We start from the raw sequence: 23,363 nt of genomic DNA, 5'->3' as shown, positions 1-23,363 counted from the left end.
ATGCTTTAATAAATAGTTTTTTTTTAAAATGAAGAAATAGATCACTTACAAAATGAAAGTTCTGTCATTTTTGCTTTCATAATTTACACAAAATATGTTATGTTAAAGAATGTTAGTAAGCCCACAGTTTTGATAACCACTGACTTCTATTGTATAGGCAAAAAAAAAAAAAAAAAAAAAAAACTGAGACATTTATCCAAATTCCTTCTTTTATAATCCACAGAAGAAAGAAGGTTGTACAAGTTTGAAAAGAGGATGAAGGGGAGTAAATGATGACCGAATTTAGATTGCAATTGATGCAATTAATGTTCTGTTATTAAATCATGAAAGTAGGTACAAAAGTGTTTTTAAAATGAGGCTTTGAAAGAGATGCAGCGTGATAACAGCCAGTAATTTCTGACTCTTCGTAATCTATGACTCAGTCCTAAGGGACACCGTCTTATACAAAACCTACACTGCAAAACCGCCGATGTAAAATCAAGCCATATGGAGTAAAATAAATCCAACCAGTGGAAACAGATTTAACCTAAATACAAATAAGCATGAGTCACAGACCTTTAAGTCGTACACGAATTGAAAAAGAGGTGATTCTGAAACAATAGGCACGGTTTTGCACATTATCGTGCATGTCTAGCATAACCCACATACAAGGCTCCCACAATGCATTGCATTTGGTTAAAATGGGGGCATTATCCATGCAGCAGAAAAAGAGTATGTTAGAATACTCTTAATATGTCCATCTCTCCTGCTCAGCGATGGCTCAGTCATTGTGTCGCTCTTCAGCAGGTCCTGGTTTCCCCTGTTTCTCTCCAGTGGATGATACGATGGGCTCAAGTGTGTGAACAGGACTCGATCCCACCATGTCATTCTGTCTTGGACCTGTGGGGAAGTGCAGCAAGCTGGAACTACAAATCCTAGAATGCAAAAGTGAACTGACTGCAGTAAGAGGCTCTGATGGGCCGGTTGGTGTAACTGATAAATGGATGGGTGTGGGTGCCCTGGTGTGCAGGTCAGAGGTCATTTGTACATTTAAAGATGGATGCGACTGACTCTGGATGTTATGGGTGCACAGAGACAATATGTTAGTGGGACTCCCACTGCTAACCTGAGGAGCCAAACCACTGGATGGAAATGCCACCAAGCCTAAGAGTGACCCGCCATTGCGAGGAACATGCTGTCCAAGATAAGGAGAGTTGGGTGTAGTTTGAGAAGTCTGATATGAGTTTGGCTGACTCTCTACACCCAAAGTTGCGACCCTTTCCTGGTCAGGGCAGCATGGAAAATAGGTTGAGTGAGGACTGGGAGCTTGATGGAGGTGCTCTATGTCCCCTTCCTGCCCTAAGATGGAGCCTCTTTCCTGGGCATGGCTCCCGCTGCAAATGCATGTGTGTCTGGATCCTAAAGAATCTCTCTGAGATGCCTCCGGCTGCAGGCAAGGGCTGGCAGACATGTTAAAAGCCAGCCTGGACGGCCAGTCGCTGGTCGAGGAGGCCACGTTGGTACAGTTGGATGATGTATGACAACTGAAAGAGCTGAAGGGGGTGAAAGAGGAAGCGAAGTGAGGTGGGGTCACATGCATATGCAGGAATCGCATCATTTCGTGGAGCTCCTTGGTCAGTGAGGACACTTCCTGGTTCAGGTGGTTCATCTGAAACAGAATCAGAATATAGTGAATGACAATTAACGGTGATAAATGTCATAAACACTATTTAATATTAAGAAAAACTGTTATTTAAAAGTATTATTGCTTAAGATTAACAGTAGGTTTTTCCTGATACCTCTGTATTGAGTTGACGGAGACTCTGTCTGACCTCCTCTGTCTCAAGGAGAAGGTTTGCACCAACCTGAAACGGGTCTAAAAAGACCAAAAGAAGTAAGAAACAGACATTTTTAAGCAAAATGTATCATAATATAATATATATAATTTCCACCAGGATCTCATTTCCCGCTCCTTGAATTATAGCAACCGAAAATGACTGAATTTGCAGCTGTTGTTTTTTTTCAGTGGAAGTGAACCAATAACAATTATGTGTTTGTGTTTACCAGTGACAGTAGGGGTACAATTAACAGTGACCTAAATGAGCATAATGAGTGTGTTTACTGTACATGTACATCAAAACACGGATAACTAATCGAAAGCAATGTGCATATTTAACAAGCTGCCAGAATGCAAAAAAAAGGTGTTTACATGAAATGGGAAATCTGGGTAATGGCCAAACCATTTTTGACCTTTATGTCATAATAGAACACTATTTAAAGTGTGACCATGAACATACAGGTTGTCAATTGCAATGACATTTCCTATTAATAACATAATAGTACAATGAAGACATGTAAAAAGCGTGTTGACATATTTAGTGAAAGGGACAGTTCGACTGGTGTGAGATTTATAGATTTTGATTGAAACGATTCATTTAATTAATTAATATAAATGAATAAAAAAATATGACCGAATTATCATCACGAGTCTAAAAACTTACACAGTGTTTTATACAACAGCATTTCTACAGTAAATCTAAACCAATAGCTCTCAACCAGGGGGCCTCGACAAATTTTGATAAAAATAAAGTTTTCTAGAGTTTGTGTCAAACTCTAAAATATGGACAGTGAGGTGGTCTTGGAGTAAAAAATGTTGAGAACCTCTGATCTAAACCATAATGCACACCTCACCTTTGACCTCTGTGTTCGGAGATGGCTCGCTGTGCTCAACATTGAAGTGAAAACTATGTTCGTTATCCTCAATGCCATCGACAACCCTACAGGTCAAACAAGAGAATATTAGTGCATCAGTAATCAGCTCTAAGTATCAATAATCGTTGTATTTGGATGTTTCCTCGTTTCTAGAGATTATGTCAAAAATAATTGTAGGGAATGTAATAATAAAAAGTAATAATGAATTCTAGGTTCTTCTCACCGGGGGCTCAGGTCCAGTGGGCTGACACAATTCAGGGTGGGAATGAGTAGTTTGGCTGGTCTGTGGCAGGGGATCTTGTCTATTCTCGGGACAGGAACTGCAGCTGGACACAGATCCTCATGGGGTGGCATCTGAAGAGAAGGGCTTTGTACCCGGGAGCTTTGAATGGGAGATCTGCAGAGACGGAGCATGCTAAGGTTTCGAAACTCCTCCCCTAACATAGCACTCAGATTATTCTGAGACGACGGACCGGCCAAGCCAGAGAGCAAGGGCTTCCTGCCCAGGTCCTGTCCAGCATCCTCCTCTTGCTCTGCCTCCACAATAAACGGCAGCTTGGAATCATCGAAGTGTTCCTGGAAGTAAAAAAAAGGGGTTTGGTGATGACCTTTTAAGATATATTAGAGTACAAATGAGTTATTTTAACAATATTTCACAATTACGGTTTGCATTTTATTTTTAATCAAATAAATGCAGCTGGCATAAGAAATTGACAATCATCAAAACATAAAAACTGGACAACATTTAGAAAGAAATATCTAACCTAAGCAGATAATTGTGTTGCAAAGATGGCAAACTGTGAGTCATGGCAACCTGACATCTAATATGTACTCATAGGATTTACTTCATTAAATAGACCAACTGAACTCAAAAAGGAATAAAAATACATTTCTTCTTTTTTTTTATATATATGAACCGCTCGCTTTTGGGTTTTTTGGGGTTTCATGCTCTCAGCTTTTAGGAAAGAATACTCAAAATGATCTATGAGGCACTGTTCTGTGTGTGTCATCGTTTTCTTCTGTGTGTGTGACTCTGTGTGTATCCTCCCTTCGGCTTGTGTGTGTAGCTGTTCTGATCATTAAGACAGCTGGCACAGCAAGAGGATTCAGCCACATCCAGATGAGTTGCTGCCGCCAACTCTGATGTGGCACACACACACGTCTGCAGTTCAGAGTCACACTAATAATTGGGAGCTTATGCAAGGTGGCCTTTTGTAAGTATGGATATGACTGTGTGCAGAATTGAGAGTGTGAATGGAAAGGTTAAAAAGAATGTAAAAACTTGAACATTTTGGACTGTGAAAGTATGTGATGAATCTGCTCGTTACCTGTGAGAGTCGAGCTGAGCGAGAGAATCTGGCTTGGCCCTGTTGGGATAAATGAAAACTATGAGAACCATAATGTATCAAGCTCGAAAACAGAGCACACATGCCAATGTGGTACAACACTTAATGCAACCTGGTTATTGTTAATTGTTTTATGCCTTGTTGATTTATTGTTTGTTTTATTTCTTCTTGTATTTTTTTACTCTGTACCATGCTTTGAGAAGCTAAGAAGTGCATGCACATATTATACAAGCTCATTCTAACTATGTGCTGAACATCTATGCAAAAGATATACAAGGAAAAGTTATAATAATAACTAGTAATAATTCACAATTTTACAGTTTTACTGTATTTTCGATCAAATAAATGCAGCCTTGGTGAGCAGAAGAGAGTTACTTGAAAAAATCTTACTGACCCCAAACCTGTGAATGGTAGTGAATGAACTGAATATATACATAAAAAAAATGAATTGTTGTTTAAAATATTTTGAAATTAATTATATGTGATTCTGTTTATTGCACCAATACCTCCCAAACCAATCAGATAAAAGAACTTGATGTGATGATTCAATTTAAGACTGAATTGTTGTTTATAAAAGAAAGGGACAGCTGAATGATACAAGAGACTAGCAGAGCAATGTAAGAAAGTCAACTGAAAAGACAATGGTTTAATGGTCATTAAAATGCATGTCACAAAAATATAAAACTCTGCAACTCTGAAAACAGAGATTGGCCAATCAGTTCCAGATGTAATTTGCACATGGTACTTTACCTCTCTGAGGTTGTAGGTGAGGTTGTGGTGTATGTCCTCATTAAAGCGACTGCCATATTCTGGGTAGAGCTCCAGAACCTCCTGCAGCGCTCTGACGCTGATGTACTGCAGATCACAGTAAGTCAGAGCCTTTACATCTGCGTTAGCTTTGATCACCTGATCCTTCCCAGGCAGGTCAGCACCAATCAGGTCTCCCTTACCTGTACACCAGACAAACATGTTAGTACACGCCAGTCAAGTTGTTTGGTTTAATTGCACCAAAATAAACAGAACCTGTGCAGATCCAAGCTTATCGTTTTAATTCATTATCTATCAATCTATCAGTTCGACTAGCAGATGCTTATTTATTTGGCTTGAGTTGCACCAGCTGCATCAACCACGACAGCTGGTACTAACATTTCATTGTTTTAAAATATTGTTTGCCAAGATCTAGCCTGCTAGATGTACATGGACTGAAAGCACTGCCTGCAGGAAGTTGACTGGGTTTTTAAAAGGATTGGATAGCTCACCCAAAAATGAAAATTACCCCATGATTTACTCAGCCTTGTGTACAGTATATGACTTTCTTCTTTCAGACAAATACAGTCAGGGTTACATAAAAAAAATATCCTGTCTCTTCCGAGCCTTATAATGGTAGTGAATGCGGGTCAAGATTTTGAAACCAAAAAAAAAGAGCTTAAAGGAGATTATGGTTTATAAATCGTGCTGGGAAACAATTAATCACGATTAATTACATCCAAAATAAAAGTTTTAATTTAAATAGTATGTGTGTGTGTACTGTGTATATTTATTATGTATATATATAAATACACACATATATTATATATACATATATAGTATATATTTTGAAAATATTTACATGTATTTACATGTATATATTTATATTCATATAATTTGTTATACAGTATATTCAATATATGCAATATATAAAAATATATATTTTTCTTAAATATATACATGCATGTGTGTGTATTTAAATATACATAATAAATATACACAGTACACACACACACACACTCTCTCTCACACACACACACACACACACACGCACACATATATTACATAATCAAAAACTTTTATTTTGGATGTGATTAATCGTGTATTGTAAATAAGGATATTATTCTTACACAAACACATCGCTTCACTTCAGAAGGCTTTTATTTACCCATCTGAGCCATGTGGAGCCCTTTTTATGATGGTTGGATGCACTTTTTTGGGCTTCAAAATCTCAGCCCCCATTCACTGCCATTATAAAGCTTGGGGGACCCCTGTCATTTAAAAAAATATATATAACTCTGATAGTACTCATCTGAAAGAAGAAAATCAAATACATGTACTATAGCTTGAGGGTAAAACATGGGGTAATTTTCATTTTGGGCTAAACAAGTTGGATCACTTTGTGACTGTTTTGATAACACCCCTCCACAGCCTCTTGTCTATATGTCTGTATAACATACCCAGTATGGCAAGCACCATGCCGTCCTTGAGGACCTCTAAAGACCCTGAACAGACGAAGTGTTGAGCATGCAGGGCATCTCCATGACGAATGAGGTACTCTCCAGGTGCACAGAAGGAGGTCTTAATGTGCAAAGATAGTGACCGCAAGCAGCCTCTACTGGCGGAGGCAAAGAGCGGCAGCTGCAGAATGTCTTTGTTCAGGTGCATGGCGATGTCTGCCCGCAGCTCGTCTGGGAAGTCATGTAAAAGCTAACGGACAGGAAGAAAAATGGACATTACCCACAATGCCACGGGGTGATGTAAAGGTCATGGCTGTGTCTTAATATACAAAACAAAAACAAACAAATCAAGATTTAAAAGCTGTGGTTGATGGTAAATTGGTGTGTAAATGTACAGTATAGCAATAAATTTGCATGTAATAATTTAATATTCCTATTAAGGTCTTTCTATTTTGTTGTGCATCAACTGTTTTCAATGTGATCAACAAGATGCAATATCAGCAGAGTACAGTAACTATTTGAAGGGTGTTCCTGTTAACTGTTTGCAGTGCTTTTTTGTGCTGTTTTTCAATCACTGCATAAATTAGTAGCATGACAGATCAGAGTGTAAATGAGCTAAACCACACTTCAGTTTTTTTCTTCCCACAAATACAGTGTTGGGGAGTAACTACTAAATGTAGCATTGCTACTTACTAAACTTCCTTTTTAGTGGTGTGACTGCAGCTGATAATGTCGATTTTACTGCAAAATGCTACTTTTGCTCTAATATTTTTTTACGCACAAAGCTTTACAGCTGAGCTGAAGAAATTATGAAATTATGTTCTTCTAAATGGTCCGATCAGTTCAAATGGTTCATTTAAATCAATATGCAAGAATGATTCGCAGATTCTTTTAAATGGATATGTTCTGTACATTTGTACCGAAATGCTACTGTTTATGATTTCCAACTTGAAAATAAAATCTGACTTTTTTAGTTTTTATTAGTTTTATTTAATTTATTTGAATATCTTTCTAATGATTTACCTTGATCATATGAAAAGATACGTGATTATATAAAAAGATATGTGATCTCTTTATATCCACTACTGTTAAAACGTCTGTGGCCAGTATGGTTTTTTTATGTTAAAGTCTCGCATATTCAACAAGGCTGGATTTATTTGAACAAAATACAGTAAATCCAGCAGTATTGTGAAATATTATTACAATTTTATAATAAAAGTTTTCCATTCAAATATATTTTAATTTACTCCAGTCTGCTGAAAACAGTTGTACTGCTTTATATTTTTCAGTGAAACAATTTCCTCAGAATATTATTTACTAATAATACTAATAATACTATTTTAACATGCTAAATGTCTTCATTGTATATAAATGGCATTATAAAGTCTTCAAATGTATGCACTTGCTTATAAAATGAAATTAAATAAAAAACCCTTGAAGGCTTGAAACCGCTCCTAAAAACAGTGTACTACCTACTTTTGGGGATTTTTAAAAGAATATCTTTAACTGTAGTATAACTAAACTTTTAAATTAGTAGCTTGTAACTTTTTACAGCTTTAAAGTATCTTCCCCAACACAACACCCAAGATCTTCCTGTTTCTTTTTTAATTAGATGTAGGTCTTTTCATTGTGGGCGATCCAATTACCACTGTTATAACAATGACAGTATTCTGCATTAGTGAATGTCTCAAGAAGCTATAATTAGCTTATTGAAAGTAGCTGTGACCTAGATCTGTGCTCATAAATTGTTCTCCATCTAATGATACTAGTATGTTATCAAACTCTGATGGGGACTTCTACACGCTTAGAAAAAAAAAAACGTAATTGGGGTTCTATATATAACCCTTTATATTGCACTGAACTCCATAGAACACTTTATTCTAAAAACGCTTTATATTAAAACAAAGAACCGACCTGAGCCTCCACTCGATTATATATTGAAGATGAAGCAAGTGAATTAGACTCTCATGGCACCGTGTAAACACTGCAGTCATATGCTCCACAGCCCCCGTTCGGGAACTACATCATGGCATAGTTTGTAAGGTCTCACCTCGTTGGCGTTGATACCATTGTTGACAGACCAAGTGGTCTGGAAGTACTCCAGCATGCGCTGCTTCAGCTGCTGGGGCAGGCGGTGCACACGGATGAAGTCCTTCAGATCCTTCATGCGTGTGTGGTAGAGCGAACGGCGGGAGTACATGCGCTGGATGATGGCTGTCACGTTTCCAAACACCACGGCGTGCATCAGGGCTGTGAGAAGAATGCAAGAGAGTCTTGAATAATTGACTGTCTGAGTCATCTCAGTGAACAATATGTGCTAAATCTTAAATTAGATACCAAACTTTCTGAAATGAAACTTTTTTTTAAAATAAATGGTTACCAAAATGAGGCTCTCTTGACCTACAAACAAGCTAATTATACATGAGGCCCGAAACACACTGGTGAACACACCCCCGATAAGCATGGTACAGATGGAGAAGATCTTCTCAGCGTCTGTGTTGGCACAGACGTTTCCGAACCCAACGCTTGTCAGACTGCTCAATGTGAAGTAGAGCGATGCGATGTAGGCGCTGCGCAAAGATGGGCCGCCAACTGTACCATTCGTGTAAGGAGTCTCCAGACGCTTGCCCAACTCCTGCAGCCAACCTACAGAGCACAGAAACCGTGGAAACAGGTGAAAAAACAAATAAGGGATTGAAACATCTTCTTCATATTGACTTAAAAAGTTAGTGATCTAAAAGACAAGCAATCAATTGTTATACACTACCATTGTTACATGTAAAATAATTATATAATTTAATAAAAAAATAAATGTCACTCTAATTTTAAAATGTGCAATTAAATTACAGTTACTTAGGAAAATGGTAAAGATTACAAAGGGGGCTACATCTGAATATTTCCACACACACAAAGATTTAATGGATTTATTTTCAGCAATGACAGCAATGAGACAGCAATGTTTCAAGAGTATAGGACACATGCTTGTTTTATTTCCTATTTGGGTTTATGCATATGCTTTACATTTTAAGATTAACTGTTCTTTCCAATGCACTGATGCCAGTGTTTCCTGCCATAGCTGGGAAAAGTTTTGATTTTAAAAACTGTATTATAACTATTCAACTATATCTTGTTATGATTTAAAATCTGTTTTGGCCTCAAGTAAAAAGGTGCTAAAGTCTGATTTCGTGGTGGCTGTGCTTTAATAATCAATTATTTTGATCTTAATTCAAGTGATTTTGAAACCCTGACAGTAATCATTGTTGAGTTCTACTGCCTGCTTTAAATGTTTGAAAATGATTAACAGTTCAAATGGAAATTTAGAAAAGTAACTTAACAAAGTAATCAGATGTAATCAGTTCCATTATTTTAAAAAGGAACTGTAATTGTTACACTACTTGTTAAATTTTAAATAGGGCACTTACTTGTAATCCATAACTTATTACATTTCCAAAGTAACCTCCCCAACAATGACTACCATCCAAAAACTTATTTGGAATCAAATCATCATATAAGATTGATTTCTGAAGGATCATGTGACATTAAAGGCCTGAGTTATGACGCTGAAATATCAGCTCTGCCATCACAGGAATAAATTACATTTAAAAATATATTAAAATAGAAAACAGTTATTTTAAACTGTCATAATATTTTACAATATTACTGTTTTAATGTATTTTTGATCAAATAAACACAGTCTTAAATAACATTAAGACTCGTTTATAATAACAAAAAATAAATAAAAATCTCACTGAGCCCTGAACTGCTCAATGGCAGTGAATATATCTGGCATCTTAATACACAGAGAAACCATACAGTCCCTTACCAATGTCCCAGGTCAGGGGGTCATTGCTGGCGAGCTCTTTGCGTCCAATGACGTACCAAACGCAGGCCAACCAGTGTGCCAGCAGGGCAAATACAGACATCAGTAGTGTCAAGACCACAGCACTGTACTGAGAATAACCATCCAGCTTCTGCAGCAAGCGCAGGAGACGCAGCAGACGCACGGTCTTCAACAAGTGCACGAGGGAAGTCTACCAAAACACACACACATTAAGTGCAGCCTTACACTATGAAAATGATGATAAATATTAAAAATGAAGGGAAATCATCAACTCTCAGTCAAAAGTTTAATTTGTATTAATCTACATGTATAACTTTGGCTGCATGAAACCACTACTGTAATATACAATAAATATGATTAATAAAAGATGACTCACAAAATGACAAAACACAATAGAAAAAAAAACTATTTTTATAGTATTTAAATGTTTAATATGCATTCTCACCACTGAGATGTTGAATAAATAGAGTAGATCAAAGGGCAGCGCAGCGATGAGGTCCAGGACAAACCAGGTAGTACAGTAGTGTAAACAGATGGAGCGAGTGTCATAAACCACCTGACCCGCAGGCCCAACGTAGGTGGTTCGGAAATTCAGAACGATATCTAGGAAAACAAATGAACCAAAATAGGATTTGTTTACAGCATTCAAAAATCAAATTTCTCACCAGAGCCCTCAAACAGTGCCCTTTCAATCAAACATCAATATTGACTGTAAAAGCATGAATATTAAAAACATGCTAATCAGAGTGATGAAGCCTCGTACATGCTGGACTGAATAAATATTCATGAATCCTGTTCCGTGCAGATCCTTATTCCATGGTACATTTAGTCCCATCAACCACTTATCTGTCTGCATGGGGTTTATTAAATCACCACTTGCTTCAGGTCACAGTGGGGCTTCTGTATAATTCATAGTAATATTATTTTTATATAAAAGAGATTTAGTTGTATGCTTTGTGTAAAAAAACAGGTTATATTGGGAGAGTGGATTTGAAAGATGGTCTCGGTTGGGAATGAGCGTGTGATTGACACTTTGTTAACATGTTTAAGGTGAAAGCAGCTCTGAGCTCTGCAGAGTTAGCACTCAGAAGTTAGCACTGTTTAGAAATGGAACAGAGGTAGACATGAAGCACAAAAAGGAGACATAGGATGCAATTTTCCACAAAACCACACGCACCGAGGATGAAGAGCATCTCCACAGCTATGTCACTGACAAGGGTTGTTCTGGAGGCGGAGTCACAGTCCGGGTTGCTAGGTTCGCTGTCGTCAGGGGAGGAGAAGCAGACGTTGTATGGGACGGTGACAGCCACGTAAAAAGTTGCAAGGAGGATCAACCAGTCCCACAATGCTTTGCACACGCTGTAATGAAGTAAAATGAAGCGGGATTTCTGCACCGATGCCACCTTGTATTCCGGGAGAGTCGGCGGTGAAAAAACATGCTGTGAAAAACATGAAAAGAACATCTTTTTATTTGTTTCGAACATATGTTTGAATTATAAACCTTGCACATGAGTAATTTGAAACTAGAATATAATCTTAGATATCATTTTTACTAAGAGTGTGCTGAAATGCCAGGGCAACTCTTAATGCTAATTGTACCTCACCACAAGAGAAAATGTCCTTAGTTCCTGGACTCTGACTCAAAACGTTCTCGATTCAGGGAACACTTTTTTTATAATAAGTCATATTTTAAGAACCATTTGTCTGAGATGTATTTTTTAATAATTTAAAATGGTAGGAAACATCCTGAACTTACTGTAGATACTTTATTGTAATTCTATCTATTTGACATTATCTTGAGGACCACAAAAGTTAATATTGGCTCATCTTAACCCACTAATTTTTAGTAGCTTTAGTAGAGGAATATAAGTGAAATATACTCAAACTAATGTGGCTCAGTTTGCTCCAGGTTAGGGGTAAGTTGACCCAAGTCAGTCGGTAGATGCACCATCTGAGTGCAAAATCTGACCAAAACCCATGTGGAAATTGTAACAAAATTTACCTATTTTAGTTAGTTTCATTCTTTTACTTTCTTATTAAAGGTGGCTTAACATAAAACCAACCAAATGAAGTTTAAATTACAATGTTTTAATTGCTTGCATTTCTGTTGAACACCAAAGTTGTATCCTTCCCCAAAACAGACTAAACCGAATTTGTTGAGTAAGATTAAATAAAAACTGAATAAGAATGAAGGAGTAAATGTCACTAAAAGTAATAAACATTTTAGTCAAAAGATTCTTGGCATGGTATTTTTTCTTAAATGTCGAACAGGGGTGCATTTCCCAAAACAATAGTTGCTACTGTAACTAGGTTAGTAACTTTGTTGGTTGCAATGCAATTTCCCATTGCCAACCAACTAAGTTGCCAACAGGTTATCAATTTTGGTTTTGGGAAACGCACCCAGGACATTAGGGACTACAGGTGTAAAGATATATATATGATTACAAAGTGAAAAAAAAAGAATCTGGCTCTGTTTAGAGAAGGATTTTGGTGCACTTGTCACTATCAAAAATCGAATAAACTGCAAATAATATGTATATATTATGATAATCTAAACCAGTTGCATAATATCACATTAAAGATGTAGAGATTCAACTTCAATGTCTTATGGCGAGGAAAGTTGGATCAATTTACCCCACAGCATTTTCTACATAGCTACCATTTTGGGAAACAAACAGCCAAAAACAGCTTTTAATGGGTGCGTTCCACTCCTCTCATATGTTTCTCCTTTTAATCTGGCAGAAATGATGGATGGTTCCAAAATACATGGTCACCTGACAGTAAAACTGTACAGTTTCCAAGATACAGGTGGTGGCTCAACTTACCCCACTCTCATTATTCGATAAAAGAATCGACTTGAAAGAGTCGGTTGTTGGAGCCCCACACATGACATGCAAGAAAAAATTAATGAATTGTGCACACGATTTACTAATTCGTTCCCTCAATGTACTAAAACGTGCACACGATTACTATTGCATTCCCTCGATTTAGTTTTGGGAATGGACTACACTGAACATGCTGTATGTTTTTTTTTTTTTTTTTGCTTGCAGTTCACAAGGACATCTTAAATAAAGAACTTTTGTGCCATTATTCTTTTAATTTTGTAACATTCAGTACAGACTGCAAACTCACAGAAATAACCTTCTAACTTGAGCAGAACAAGTACAGCAGAATAAATTCACACAGTGAATAAAATAGGCATAGAGCACAAGAGCGATTTTGGGATTTGAACAATTGTTCATTCAAAGATGTTTTTTTTTTTTTTTTTTTTACCATGAATTAATATTTTTACCTGAGATTCTGATTTCAAATCTGTCTGGTTGGTTCTTGTGACCTGTATTATTTGATATAAATATGTTGCCATTGTCTCCTGTCGAACATTGATGTTGTAATATGCTGTCGGTGAGTCAAGTCTGTTCATGACAAGTCAAATTTTTCTTTGTTTGTTTGGATGTTTGGATTACTCTGAATAAAAGCTGCACTTGGGTTCATCAAAACTCGGCTTTTTCAACAATTTTGCTAATCAAGCATATTTGATAGGTGCACAGCGCTCAGTAATTTGTACTTAGTTTATTAACTGGATGCCACATTACTTGTAAGTGCAACATACTCAGTTGATGTTTCAGAATATTGACTCTGATTTGCCACACTAAATCCTCCACAAAGGTGAGTGAGAATGATTTTCATATCTACTTACATTTGGCAGCTTCCTTTTGCTGGTGTTGGTGAACTGACAGGTCAGATGGTACAGGACGCTGCGGCCACGCTCACGAGCTTGACTCAGTTGAGTTCCACCGGACTTCCTGTTGTGAGGGCCGTCCTCTGACAAACACACAAGTATATAAAGTGTCAAAAATACAGATGCCAAAATGATAAAAGAACAACTATTATTTGGATCCAAATGTGGTCAGTTACCTTCTGTGTTTGAGCCCGGATGTGATTTGCCATACGAGTCAGTGATGTTTTTGAAGGATAAGAGAAAAAGAACCACTTCTCCTTTCTCATTTTTAATAGGGACAATGTCCAGCAGACACCAGAATGTGGTACCTGGGGTCACAGAAGGCAAACTATGAAAGCTCCAGATATGTGAAATATACATGACTGGTCTGAAGTCTGGAATAATTAAGATTAATAAAAAAATAATAATAATAAAAAAAATGAATGTTTTTAAAAGTCGTCTCTCACCAAGGCTGCAATATTTAATCCAAAACAGAGTAAAAACTGTAATATTGTAAAATAGTATTACAATTTAAAATAACGGTTTCCTATTGTAATATATTTTAAAATGTAATTTATTCAGTGTTTCAGTGTTACATTTTCCTTCAGAAATCAGTCTAATAATTTATTATTATCAATGCTGACAACAATGTTGGAAACTGTGATAGTCTTTCATTCAGAAAAAAAAAACTAATTACAATTTTATTAAGCAAGGATGCATTACATTGACCAAAAATGACTGTAAAGACATTTATGTCCAAACTGTTACATTTCTCATTTTATGAAGTTCTGCAAAAGATACGATGAATGGTCTTTACCGTTCTTCCTGTAATAGCGGACCTCCGTCTGGAACTCTCTCTGTCCTTCCAGGGTTTTCTCCACCTGCTGAGTGACTCTCTCACTTGTTTCCTGTCCATGCAGGAACTGACATGTGCATGTCTTCTTCATTACCTCTGTACGTGCAAACCCGGTGAGCTCGCAGAACCCATCCGAACAGTACACGATGGGGTACCCGCGACTCCCCTGAGCATTTCCCAGCAGGAAGTTACTGTCTGTACACACCAAAGACACACAAAGGAAAGAATTGGAAAACCGTGAGATGTAAAAAAGTCACCCACTTTGCAAAATTAATTCAGGATGTTCACCATTATCATATAAAGAACACTGTATTACCATATACAGTAGTACTTGCTCCTTCTCGCCTGCTCATTAGCAAGCTAATTATAGATTTCCTGTTATTCTGAATTCTTTAGATCACTGGTAGAAAACTAAAAGATGTGTGTACTGTTTCCATGACAACATTGCTATTCATTTCACCCAAGTTTTGCAGGGGTGGAGATTATATAAGAATCGATTGACCGTGGGTGCTTGTGTATGAGTTTTGAGTATTTTGGTCCCCAAACTGGTCAGCACTCTTTTCCTGATGCTACTGAACATGTACACAAGCTACACATGTGGAAGTAATATATGCATCGAAACTCAGTTTATTTGTGTACTTGATCAACATTAATGAACAAACACACAGAAAATAATTTATATCCACTAATTTGGTCATTCAGAAGAGCTTTGACAAATAATCATAATGGAAAACCATTATTAAAGGGTACATAACATACAGTTTTACCTAATCTCATGTTAACCTTGAGTACCTATAGAGTAGTACTGCATCCTTCATATCTCCAAAAACTCGGTAGCACTTTATTTTACAGTCCTGTTCCTATAATAGTAATTACAATAACTATGTAATAACTAGGTACTAACCCTGAACATACCCCTAAACCTACCCCTACCCCATGCAGTTACCTTGTATTACCAGAACTTTCTTAGATAAATACACTGTAAGTACATGTTAGTACACATACTGTAAAATAAAGTGCAACCAAAAACTCTTTAGTTTCATATTTATAAAAGAAAAATACATCTTTCCGATTCTCTCTGTAAAAAGCCAAGTATACCTGTAGGTCTCTGCAGGAAAGTAATGGGAGTTACCATACACTCCGTTGCTGCCCTGGAAAATAAAACCGCATCCACTGTTCATGTAAAACTGGGTTCATTGGGAAGCTGAACACGGTAAACCTTCACTCGCATCCAAATACACACTTATTTGGAGACATTCTCAAACAAATCCTATGCAGCGCTGGCGACGATCTCCCAATGAAGTGTTTTGATGTGCGCTGTCTTGCTATCCTCTGGTTAATGTGTGTGCGCGAGCGCGCTTTTCCAGAGAAATGCTCATATAAGGAGTTCCGCTCTATGTTCCGCTCTCGTCTACGTCATAAGATCCACGATCTGAAAAAAAAAACAGCCGAAAGGAGAAGGCTGAGGGGCTACTGGAAACTTGTACCAAACCCGGAAGTAAGATTTTCAGATTTGTCCAAATTATTATTTTTTTAAACTTTGGTCATGTTTAGCGTGAGAATCCATCTCTTTAACAATGTGAACAACTTCGAATATACCAAACACTATTGTAGCCCCCTTTTAAATATTGTTAACAACATGTAATTTTTCCATCTCATGTTTCACTTTGCACATCTACACAAAGCGTTTCATCCATCCATGCGTTCAATTGTTCCTTGCTTGTGTAAGAATCAATAGACAGTGCTGGTGCAGATAAACTATAAATAAGATGCATGAGCTCACCACCAACCTCAGCACAGAGAACAAGCCTAGTGTTAGCGCTGCTTCTACGCCACTGACATCATGAACCAGAGCATGAGGATATGAAGAGGTCGAGGTTCTTAAATGAGCAAATACACTATTCGGGGGATCGGATTTCATCCATTGATATGCGTACATATGAGAAAGGCACTTGATGTCTGATAGGGTTTTACTTCATCTGTTGCTAATATTATTTCATACAATGATATTATTGATCTAAAATTATTCTGCTACAGTTGACATGCAAGATTGTAACTTGAGATTGCCAATTTGTCTTGCACGATTTTAATGTTTATCCCTATCACAGGCTGGAATCTGTCTGTGGTATCAGATAAGCTAGCAAGAATGCTGCACATTATAATACTACTCTAGATGCAAAAGCAAAAATATGCTTAATATCAACCTGTAGAGCTAGAACAAGCCCAAAAAAGGCCAAAACCAGACGTGAAGCCAGCATTATGAAGAACATTGCGCTCAAAAATAGGAAAAGTTCAGAATATAACTAAATAGGCCTAGTTCAGAATTTGGGGATATAATAATCATGTTATTCAGAACTAGGTGGGATAGTAAAATGTGTAAATTACAACATACACACTCATGTATAAACACACAAACATATACACTGTGTATATATTCTTCACACATGCAATCTTTTCCCTATCGATCCATTCAAATACACGCAGTTAGTGCTGCAGAAGCCAATGGTTTTGACAGATTCAGATTTCCTAGATGGTGAGATGATACTGTGCAACTGACAGCTATGAAAACTATCATTATGTGCTCTGGTATTAAGGTGTTCTTGGTATCTGGTTGCTATGGAAATATATATATATATAAAAAGGCATATGTCGTGTGCTTATTTCTGTCGCTGAGGTTACCAGGAAACTGTGTCTATAGTTTATTTTTAATAGAAACTATGAAAACTGTTTTTTTATCTATGCAATCTAAGAGAAAATATACACCCGCGCATAAAGAAATGGGTTTTTCAAAACACCTGCTGTGACATTTTCACTCTTATGTTCTTTTTTCCGAAATGACTAACAGTACAGTACACAAAATACTTGGCAAATAGCAGGATGAGAGAATATATGACACTAGGCTTAAATTGTCAAGAGAAAGCTGCAAATAACTGCAAATAAAATATACACAGATGTTAAAACTGAGGCAATAGCCAGGATGCTCCTGAACAGGCACCTCAAAAAAGTCTCAAGGCTATGAAAAACACGACATGACAGTAATACTTTCTTTTTTAATAGAAAGAAATGAATACTTTTACTCAGGAAGGACACACACAATTTATCAAATGTGACAGTAAAGACATGTATAATGTTATAAATGGTTTCCATTTTAAATAGATGCTCTTCTTTTAAACTTTCTATCGCAGGGTCCACACAAATATTAAGCAGTACAACTGTTTTTAAGATGGATAATAATAATAATAAATGTTTCAGGAGCAGCAAATCAGCTTGTTAAAGTGAAGACTAATAATAGTGATGCTAAAAATTCAGCTTTGCATCACAAATAAATTACATTGTAAAGTAGGCTATATATATATATATATATATATATATATATATATATATATATATATATATATATATATATATATATATTATATTAGTGCTGTCAATTGAGTAATCACAGTTAATCACATCCAAAAAAATGTTTTTTTCATAATATATGTACTGTATGTGTGTTGTGTATATTTATTATGTATAAGTAAATAAACACACACACACACACATGCATGCACTGTATATATATATATATATATATATATATATATATATATATATATATATATATATATATATATATATATATATATATATATATATAAAATATTTTATATTAAAGGGGTCACATCATGTTGCTAAAAAGAATGTGTTTATGCAGTTTAAGGTTAAAAAACACATTATTTTCCACACACTGTACATTATTGTTTCTCCTCTATGCTCCACCTTTCTTAAATGCTCATCGTTCTGAAAAGTGAGGTGTGTTCTGATTGGCCAGCTATCCAGTGCATTGTGATTGGCCGAATACCTCAAGCGTGTGACAGAAATGTTATGCCCTTCACCATACTGTGATGCTATGTCCTGGCTGGAGCGACAAGGCAAAAACAATAAAGCCCATTACAAACGACATTACAATAAATTATATGAATATAAATATAGACATCTACAGCATGTGTGTATATTTATATATACGTAATAAATATACTCAAAACACAGATATATTATGCAAGCAAAAACATTTATTTTGGATGCAATTAATCATTTGACAGCACTAAACATATATATAATTTTTGGTGGGATAAAGAGACTTCTTGCAAAAACATAAAAAACTTACTAACTTTATGATATAGACTGTTATGCATGATCAAAACAATAGTTTTAATGAAGTACAGGCTAAAAAAGAGGACATGGATTCTTCAAGGCTTTGTCAAGCACCTCTCTGTTTTAATAATCCTCTTCAGACCTTTAGTCTGCCACTGCTAATTAAAAGTGATTTAAGCGATTATGAAGGAGAAAGGAAAAAACAAGGGAGAGAGAGAAGGGTGGCGATACCGAGGCATACAAACTCTCAACATCACGTCTCTTGCTCACACATGTACATACTGACGCTGAATTTAGACAGCCAGTGTTGCTTAGGACGGGTGTGACACGATAGCAGGAGGTTGTTCTGAAAAGTGAGAGAGCAAATGGTCAGCGTGACATTTCATAGTGTGAAAATCTGTCCCCGAATGGCAGAGGGAATGATTCATTTGATTTATATGATTGGCTGTACAGTGAGTTAAGGACATTGCTTTTGTTAAGAGCAACGCGCAGAGACATTTCCCCCTACGTTCCAAAGAAAAGCAGTAGCTAAGGAAGAAAGGACAAGAGAAAGCAAAAGCCTTTTGCTTATTTTTAGATAATATGTAACCCTGGACCACAAAACCAGTCACAAGGGTCAATTTCTTTTTCTAAATTAAGTTTATACATCATCTGAAAGAATAAATAAGCTTTCCATTGACGTATGGTTTGTTAGGACCAATATTTTGCTAAATTAGAAAATTAGGAATCAGAGGGTGCAAACAAATCAAAATATTGGGAAAATCGCCTTTAAAATTGTCTAAATGAAGTTCTTAGCATTGCAAATTACTAAACAAAAAAAATAAGTTTTCATATATTTACAGTAGAAAATGTACAAAATATATTCATGGAACATGAATATCCTAATGACTTTTGTTATAAAAGAAAAATCTATAATTTTGACCCATACAATGTATTTTTGGCTATTGCTACAATTATACCCCAGCAACTTAAGACTGGTTTTGTGGTCCAGGGTCACATATGGCTATAAATATTTCTGCTTGTTGAGCAGGTGCTGCCATTGGTTTGTAATTTTTCTTTTTTTAATAGCCTAATCACACACGAGTGCTGAAAAGGTGAAAGGCTGCTGATGGCGAAATCTCCTGAGAGCTCATTAAGAGACTCCTTACAGTCTAAACAGGAAGACTGACACCAGATGCTTCAATATATCTGATATTCAGGCTGGGTGAAGATGGTGCGAGTTCTTATTAGACCAGAACAAGATTCTCAGTGACTGTCTGTTTGAAACGTACAACTGTACCTAGAATCTGTTTGACCGTAGAGTGAAAAGTCTAGTTAAGGTTCTTGCAGTCCAAACTTGATGTGAAAAAATCAAAACAAGTCACCGGTTATTGGTGTATTTGCACCAATAGTGAAACCTATATGTGTTGGGCTGAATGAAATACACATTTACCACACATGCAGCAGATAATAAACACAGAATGCAGCTGAAGCAAGTTTAACATTTCAAAGTGAATCCAGTTTGAATTTGTTTAGTTGTTTGTAGTGTGAACAGAAAAAAACTATATGAAATCCCAATCTTACAAACCCAGTTCAAACCACATTTACACAAAATCTGATGCTGAATTGGTTTTTAAGTGGATTTTGTCTTTGCATTGTTGTATTATTTGTATTTGCATCACCAAATTCAACCCATAGTGTTCAAATTCACATGCGCTGAACAAACACATCTGATTTCACCCCTTTGACAAACTCTCAGTACCTTGTCAAAACGTACTAATAGATATACTTTAGGTACTAATATGTACCTTTTTTATGGGTAAATAAGGTAGGTGTAAACTTTTTAAAGGGTACTGCCCCAATGAAAGCTTTTGAACTTTTTTTCTGAGAGGACACAAAAAGATTTCATTTGAAAAATGAATCAGATTTGGGTGCAGTGTACAAAGCATTGAGTATCCTAAATGACTGGGTGAGATGAACAAACTCTGTGACTTACACCTGTATTGAAGGATCAGACTATAACACACTAACACCACTGTGTCTGTCAGTTCAGAGCAGATAGGGGAAATTCAACACTTCAGCACACACTATCGCACATTCAAGGTTTAGTCATGCCCACCTTCATAGCTTTGGTGTGCTTTGAGTTCTCTCGACAGACATGATGGCAGGTAGAGAGGGAGTGAGGACCACTTACACAAAATGATCCCATCATCTATTGCCCTCCATCATTTGTTTGCTCGTACTTGCAAATAATTGTAGAGCATAACTCCCACCCTACTGAACATTGAGTGCCGTTCTTGCAATGAATAACACTTCAGGGTTTTTTCAAGTAGTTCTGTACACACACAAATGCTCAAATACAACAGTTCAGCCTAGATTTATCAATACAGCAAAAAAAAAAACACGACTATAGAACATTACCAAGTACAATTTCTCAAGATGATACAACACATTCCTCTTCTGACCTACTGACACTAAAAAAAGACATTCAACCTTCAAGGATGGCAACATTTCTGCATTAATCTGCCTGCTGAATTCAAATATATTAAGTAAACACTTAATATATTTGACTCATACTGCACTTCTTATGACATATGCATACTTTTTGTAATCACACCATAATGACATGCTCCTATTAGCCTAAAATGCTCACTTAATTTGTCATAAAACAAGGGACTCCCACAGAGAGCCTCTGAACAAAGGAACAAGCAATAAACATAAAAAGCAATATGATGGCTTAAATGACAAATACGAAGATCTTAAATCACAGCAAATAGAATCTGCCCGAGAAAGACATTCTGTATTTCTCATTCAATTATTCTGATCTTTACACGTGATGATTTTTTATTTTACAATTGATGTAACATAATCTCATTATTTTAAATATTTATATTTTAAATGTTTACATATATTGCTTAAAAAACTGTCTGAAAAATATTTAATGAGCAAAAAAAGTCTTTAGCCTTTGAAGTTACAGATTCTTAACTAGTCATTGAGAATTTGAAACAGTATTGTTATTGTTAATTAAAAGTAATAAAGTTTAAACTAAATATTAATAATATAATAATGTAAATTCTACTTAAAAAAGAAATGTTGCCTTCTAACCAATTTTAAAAATGAAAGTAGTAACATAATTATTATTATAAAATAAGTTAAAGATTTACATTTTTAAGAAACAAAGGATAAAAGTGATAAAAGCACGAATGAAATGAAACGGACAAAATAAAAGAAAAATATTAAATAAAAGCTAATTCAATATATTATTAAAGCCTAACATAGTAAGACTTGAAACAGCTTTCACATTTTATACATAAGGTCAGAAGTTGCATTAGAAAGAGTTTCAGAGTCTCCAAGGATAAAAGCTCTGACAGAATTACTCACGTGTGCCATCAAAGCGCTTGGCGATGGTATCAAGAAAGGTGTTCTGAGGGGCCAGGAGCCCTTTCATCACAGGCATGATGATTAATCCTCAGAGCTCCATCACATACAGAACAGAGAGCGAGTGAAACTAGAGAGGTGAGGTGATTTTGTCTGAAGTTCAAACTGTGTTGGTGGCTGCCTTGTAGAAGGTGCTAATGGCTGCTTGTTAAGGATCGTATCAGTTCAGCGGAAAGCCTTCTGCAGCAGTTTCAACTCCAATCTTCAGTGTCTCTGCTTTAAAGAGCATGTGGTGCAGTAATCAGATGCTACGCTGAGCTCAGGAAACCGTAGTTTGGTAGGATGCATTCTTGTCGCCCAGCAGTCTATGCCTGGATGGTTAAGTTTGTCTAATTTGTGGTGATATTGCGCTCATTTTCTACAGCCCATCAGTTTGGTACATCTGCTCTGCTCTTGTTCCTGAAACAGCGGGATTTTCTGTCTTCTTCTCTCAAAAGCTGCCCAGTATACAAGGCTTCATCTCTTTCCTTTGTTGCTTGTGTTGTGTCTCTTCAATGTCCCCCTCAGTCTCCACACAGCTTGTCCACAAGTCTCTTTTTTTCTTTGAATTTCTGTTCTCTTTTGGGCTTTTTAGGTTGTCCAAATAGGAGGTCAGATTATTCTTGCACCCTTTGCTTCCTTTTCATCCGTTGTGTCCTGACTGAGGCAGGTGCACAATCTACTGCAGCTCTCTTCCACTCACTGCTATCTCTCTACTCTTCTGTCCCTCCCTCTTTCTCTCTCGTTCTCTTTCTCTCTCGCTCTCTTTCAAAAGGAAGAAGCACAAAGAGTAACAATGGAAAAAATGGCACAAGTAGATCACAGCAAATGTAGTTTCTTGAATAACCTAAAAAATATACCAGTTGGTTAAATTAAGAAACATTATTTACAATTATTTATTATATTTTATAGTTGTAAACCGTGTGTATGTGTGTGTGTGTGTATCTAAACGCAAACAGGTATTTCCACTTTTATTACTCTTCTTTTATTTGGAATTTCTTTATCAATATCTATCTATCTATCTATCTATCTATCTATCTATCTATCTATCTATCTATCTATCTATCTATCTATCTATCTATCTATCTATCTATCTATCTATCTATCTATCTATCTATCTATCTGTCTATCTGTCTATCTATCCAAATATAATTATTACATATAATTATCA

General features: G+C 36.3%; 1 protein-coding gene across 1 annotated transcript; it reads right to left on the bottom strand.

The window, feature by feature from the left end:
* Positions 1-191: 191 nt before the first annotated feature.
* Positions 192-22,885, bottom strand: LOC113046930 (potassium voltage-gated channel subfamily H member 4-like). The gene is made up of 16 exons (XM_026208079.1): positions 22,157-22,885; positions 14,621-14,854; positions 14,001-14,132; positions 13,783-13,907; positions 11,263-11,524; positions 10,531-10,688; positions 10,068-10,275; positions 8,696-8,890; positions 8,295-8,494; positions 6,245-6,494; positions 4,788-4,987; positions 4,020-4,058; positions 2,915-3,267; positions 2,671-2,756; positions 1,779-1,855; positions 192-1,648 (listed from the first exon to the last, which is right to left on the bottom strand). Exons 1-16 carry the CDS (start codon positions 22,230-22,232, stop codon positions 761-763), a joined length of 3,483 nt encoding a protein of 1,160 aa, XP_026063864.1. The 5' UTR covers positions 22,233-22,885; the 3' UTR covers positions 192-760.
* Positions 22,886-23,363: the final 478 nt, after the last annotated feature.

The sequence above is a fragment of the Carassius auratus genome, chromosome 28 (genome assembly GCF_003368295.1).
Source record: "Carassius auratus strain Wakin chromosome 28, ASM336829v1, whole genome shotgun sequence".
NCBI classification, from domain to species: domain Eukaryota; kingdom Metazoa; phylum Chordata; class Actinopteri; order Cypriniformes; family Cyprinidae; genus Carassius; species Carassius auratus.
Note: the sequence above shows the minus strand (reverse complement) of the source record. Positions and strands in the feature narration are given on the sequence as shown.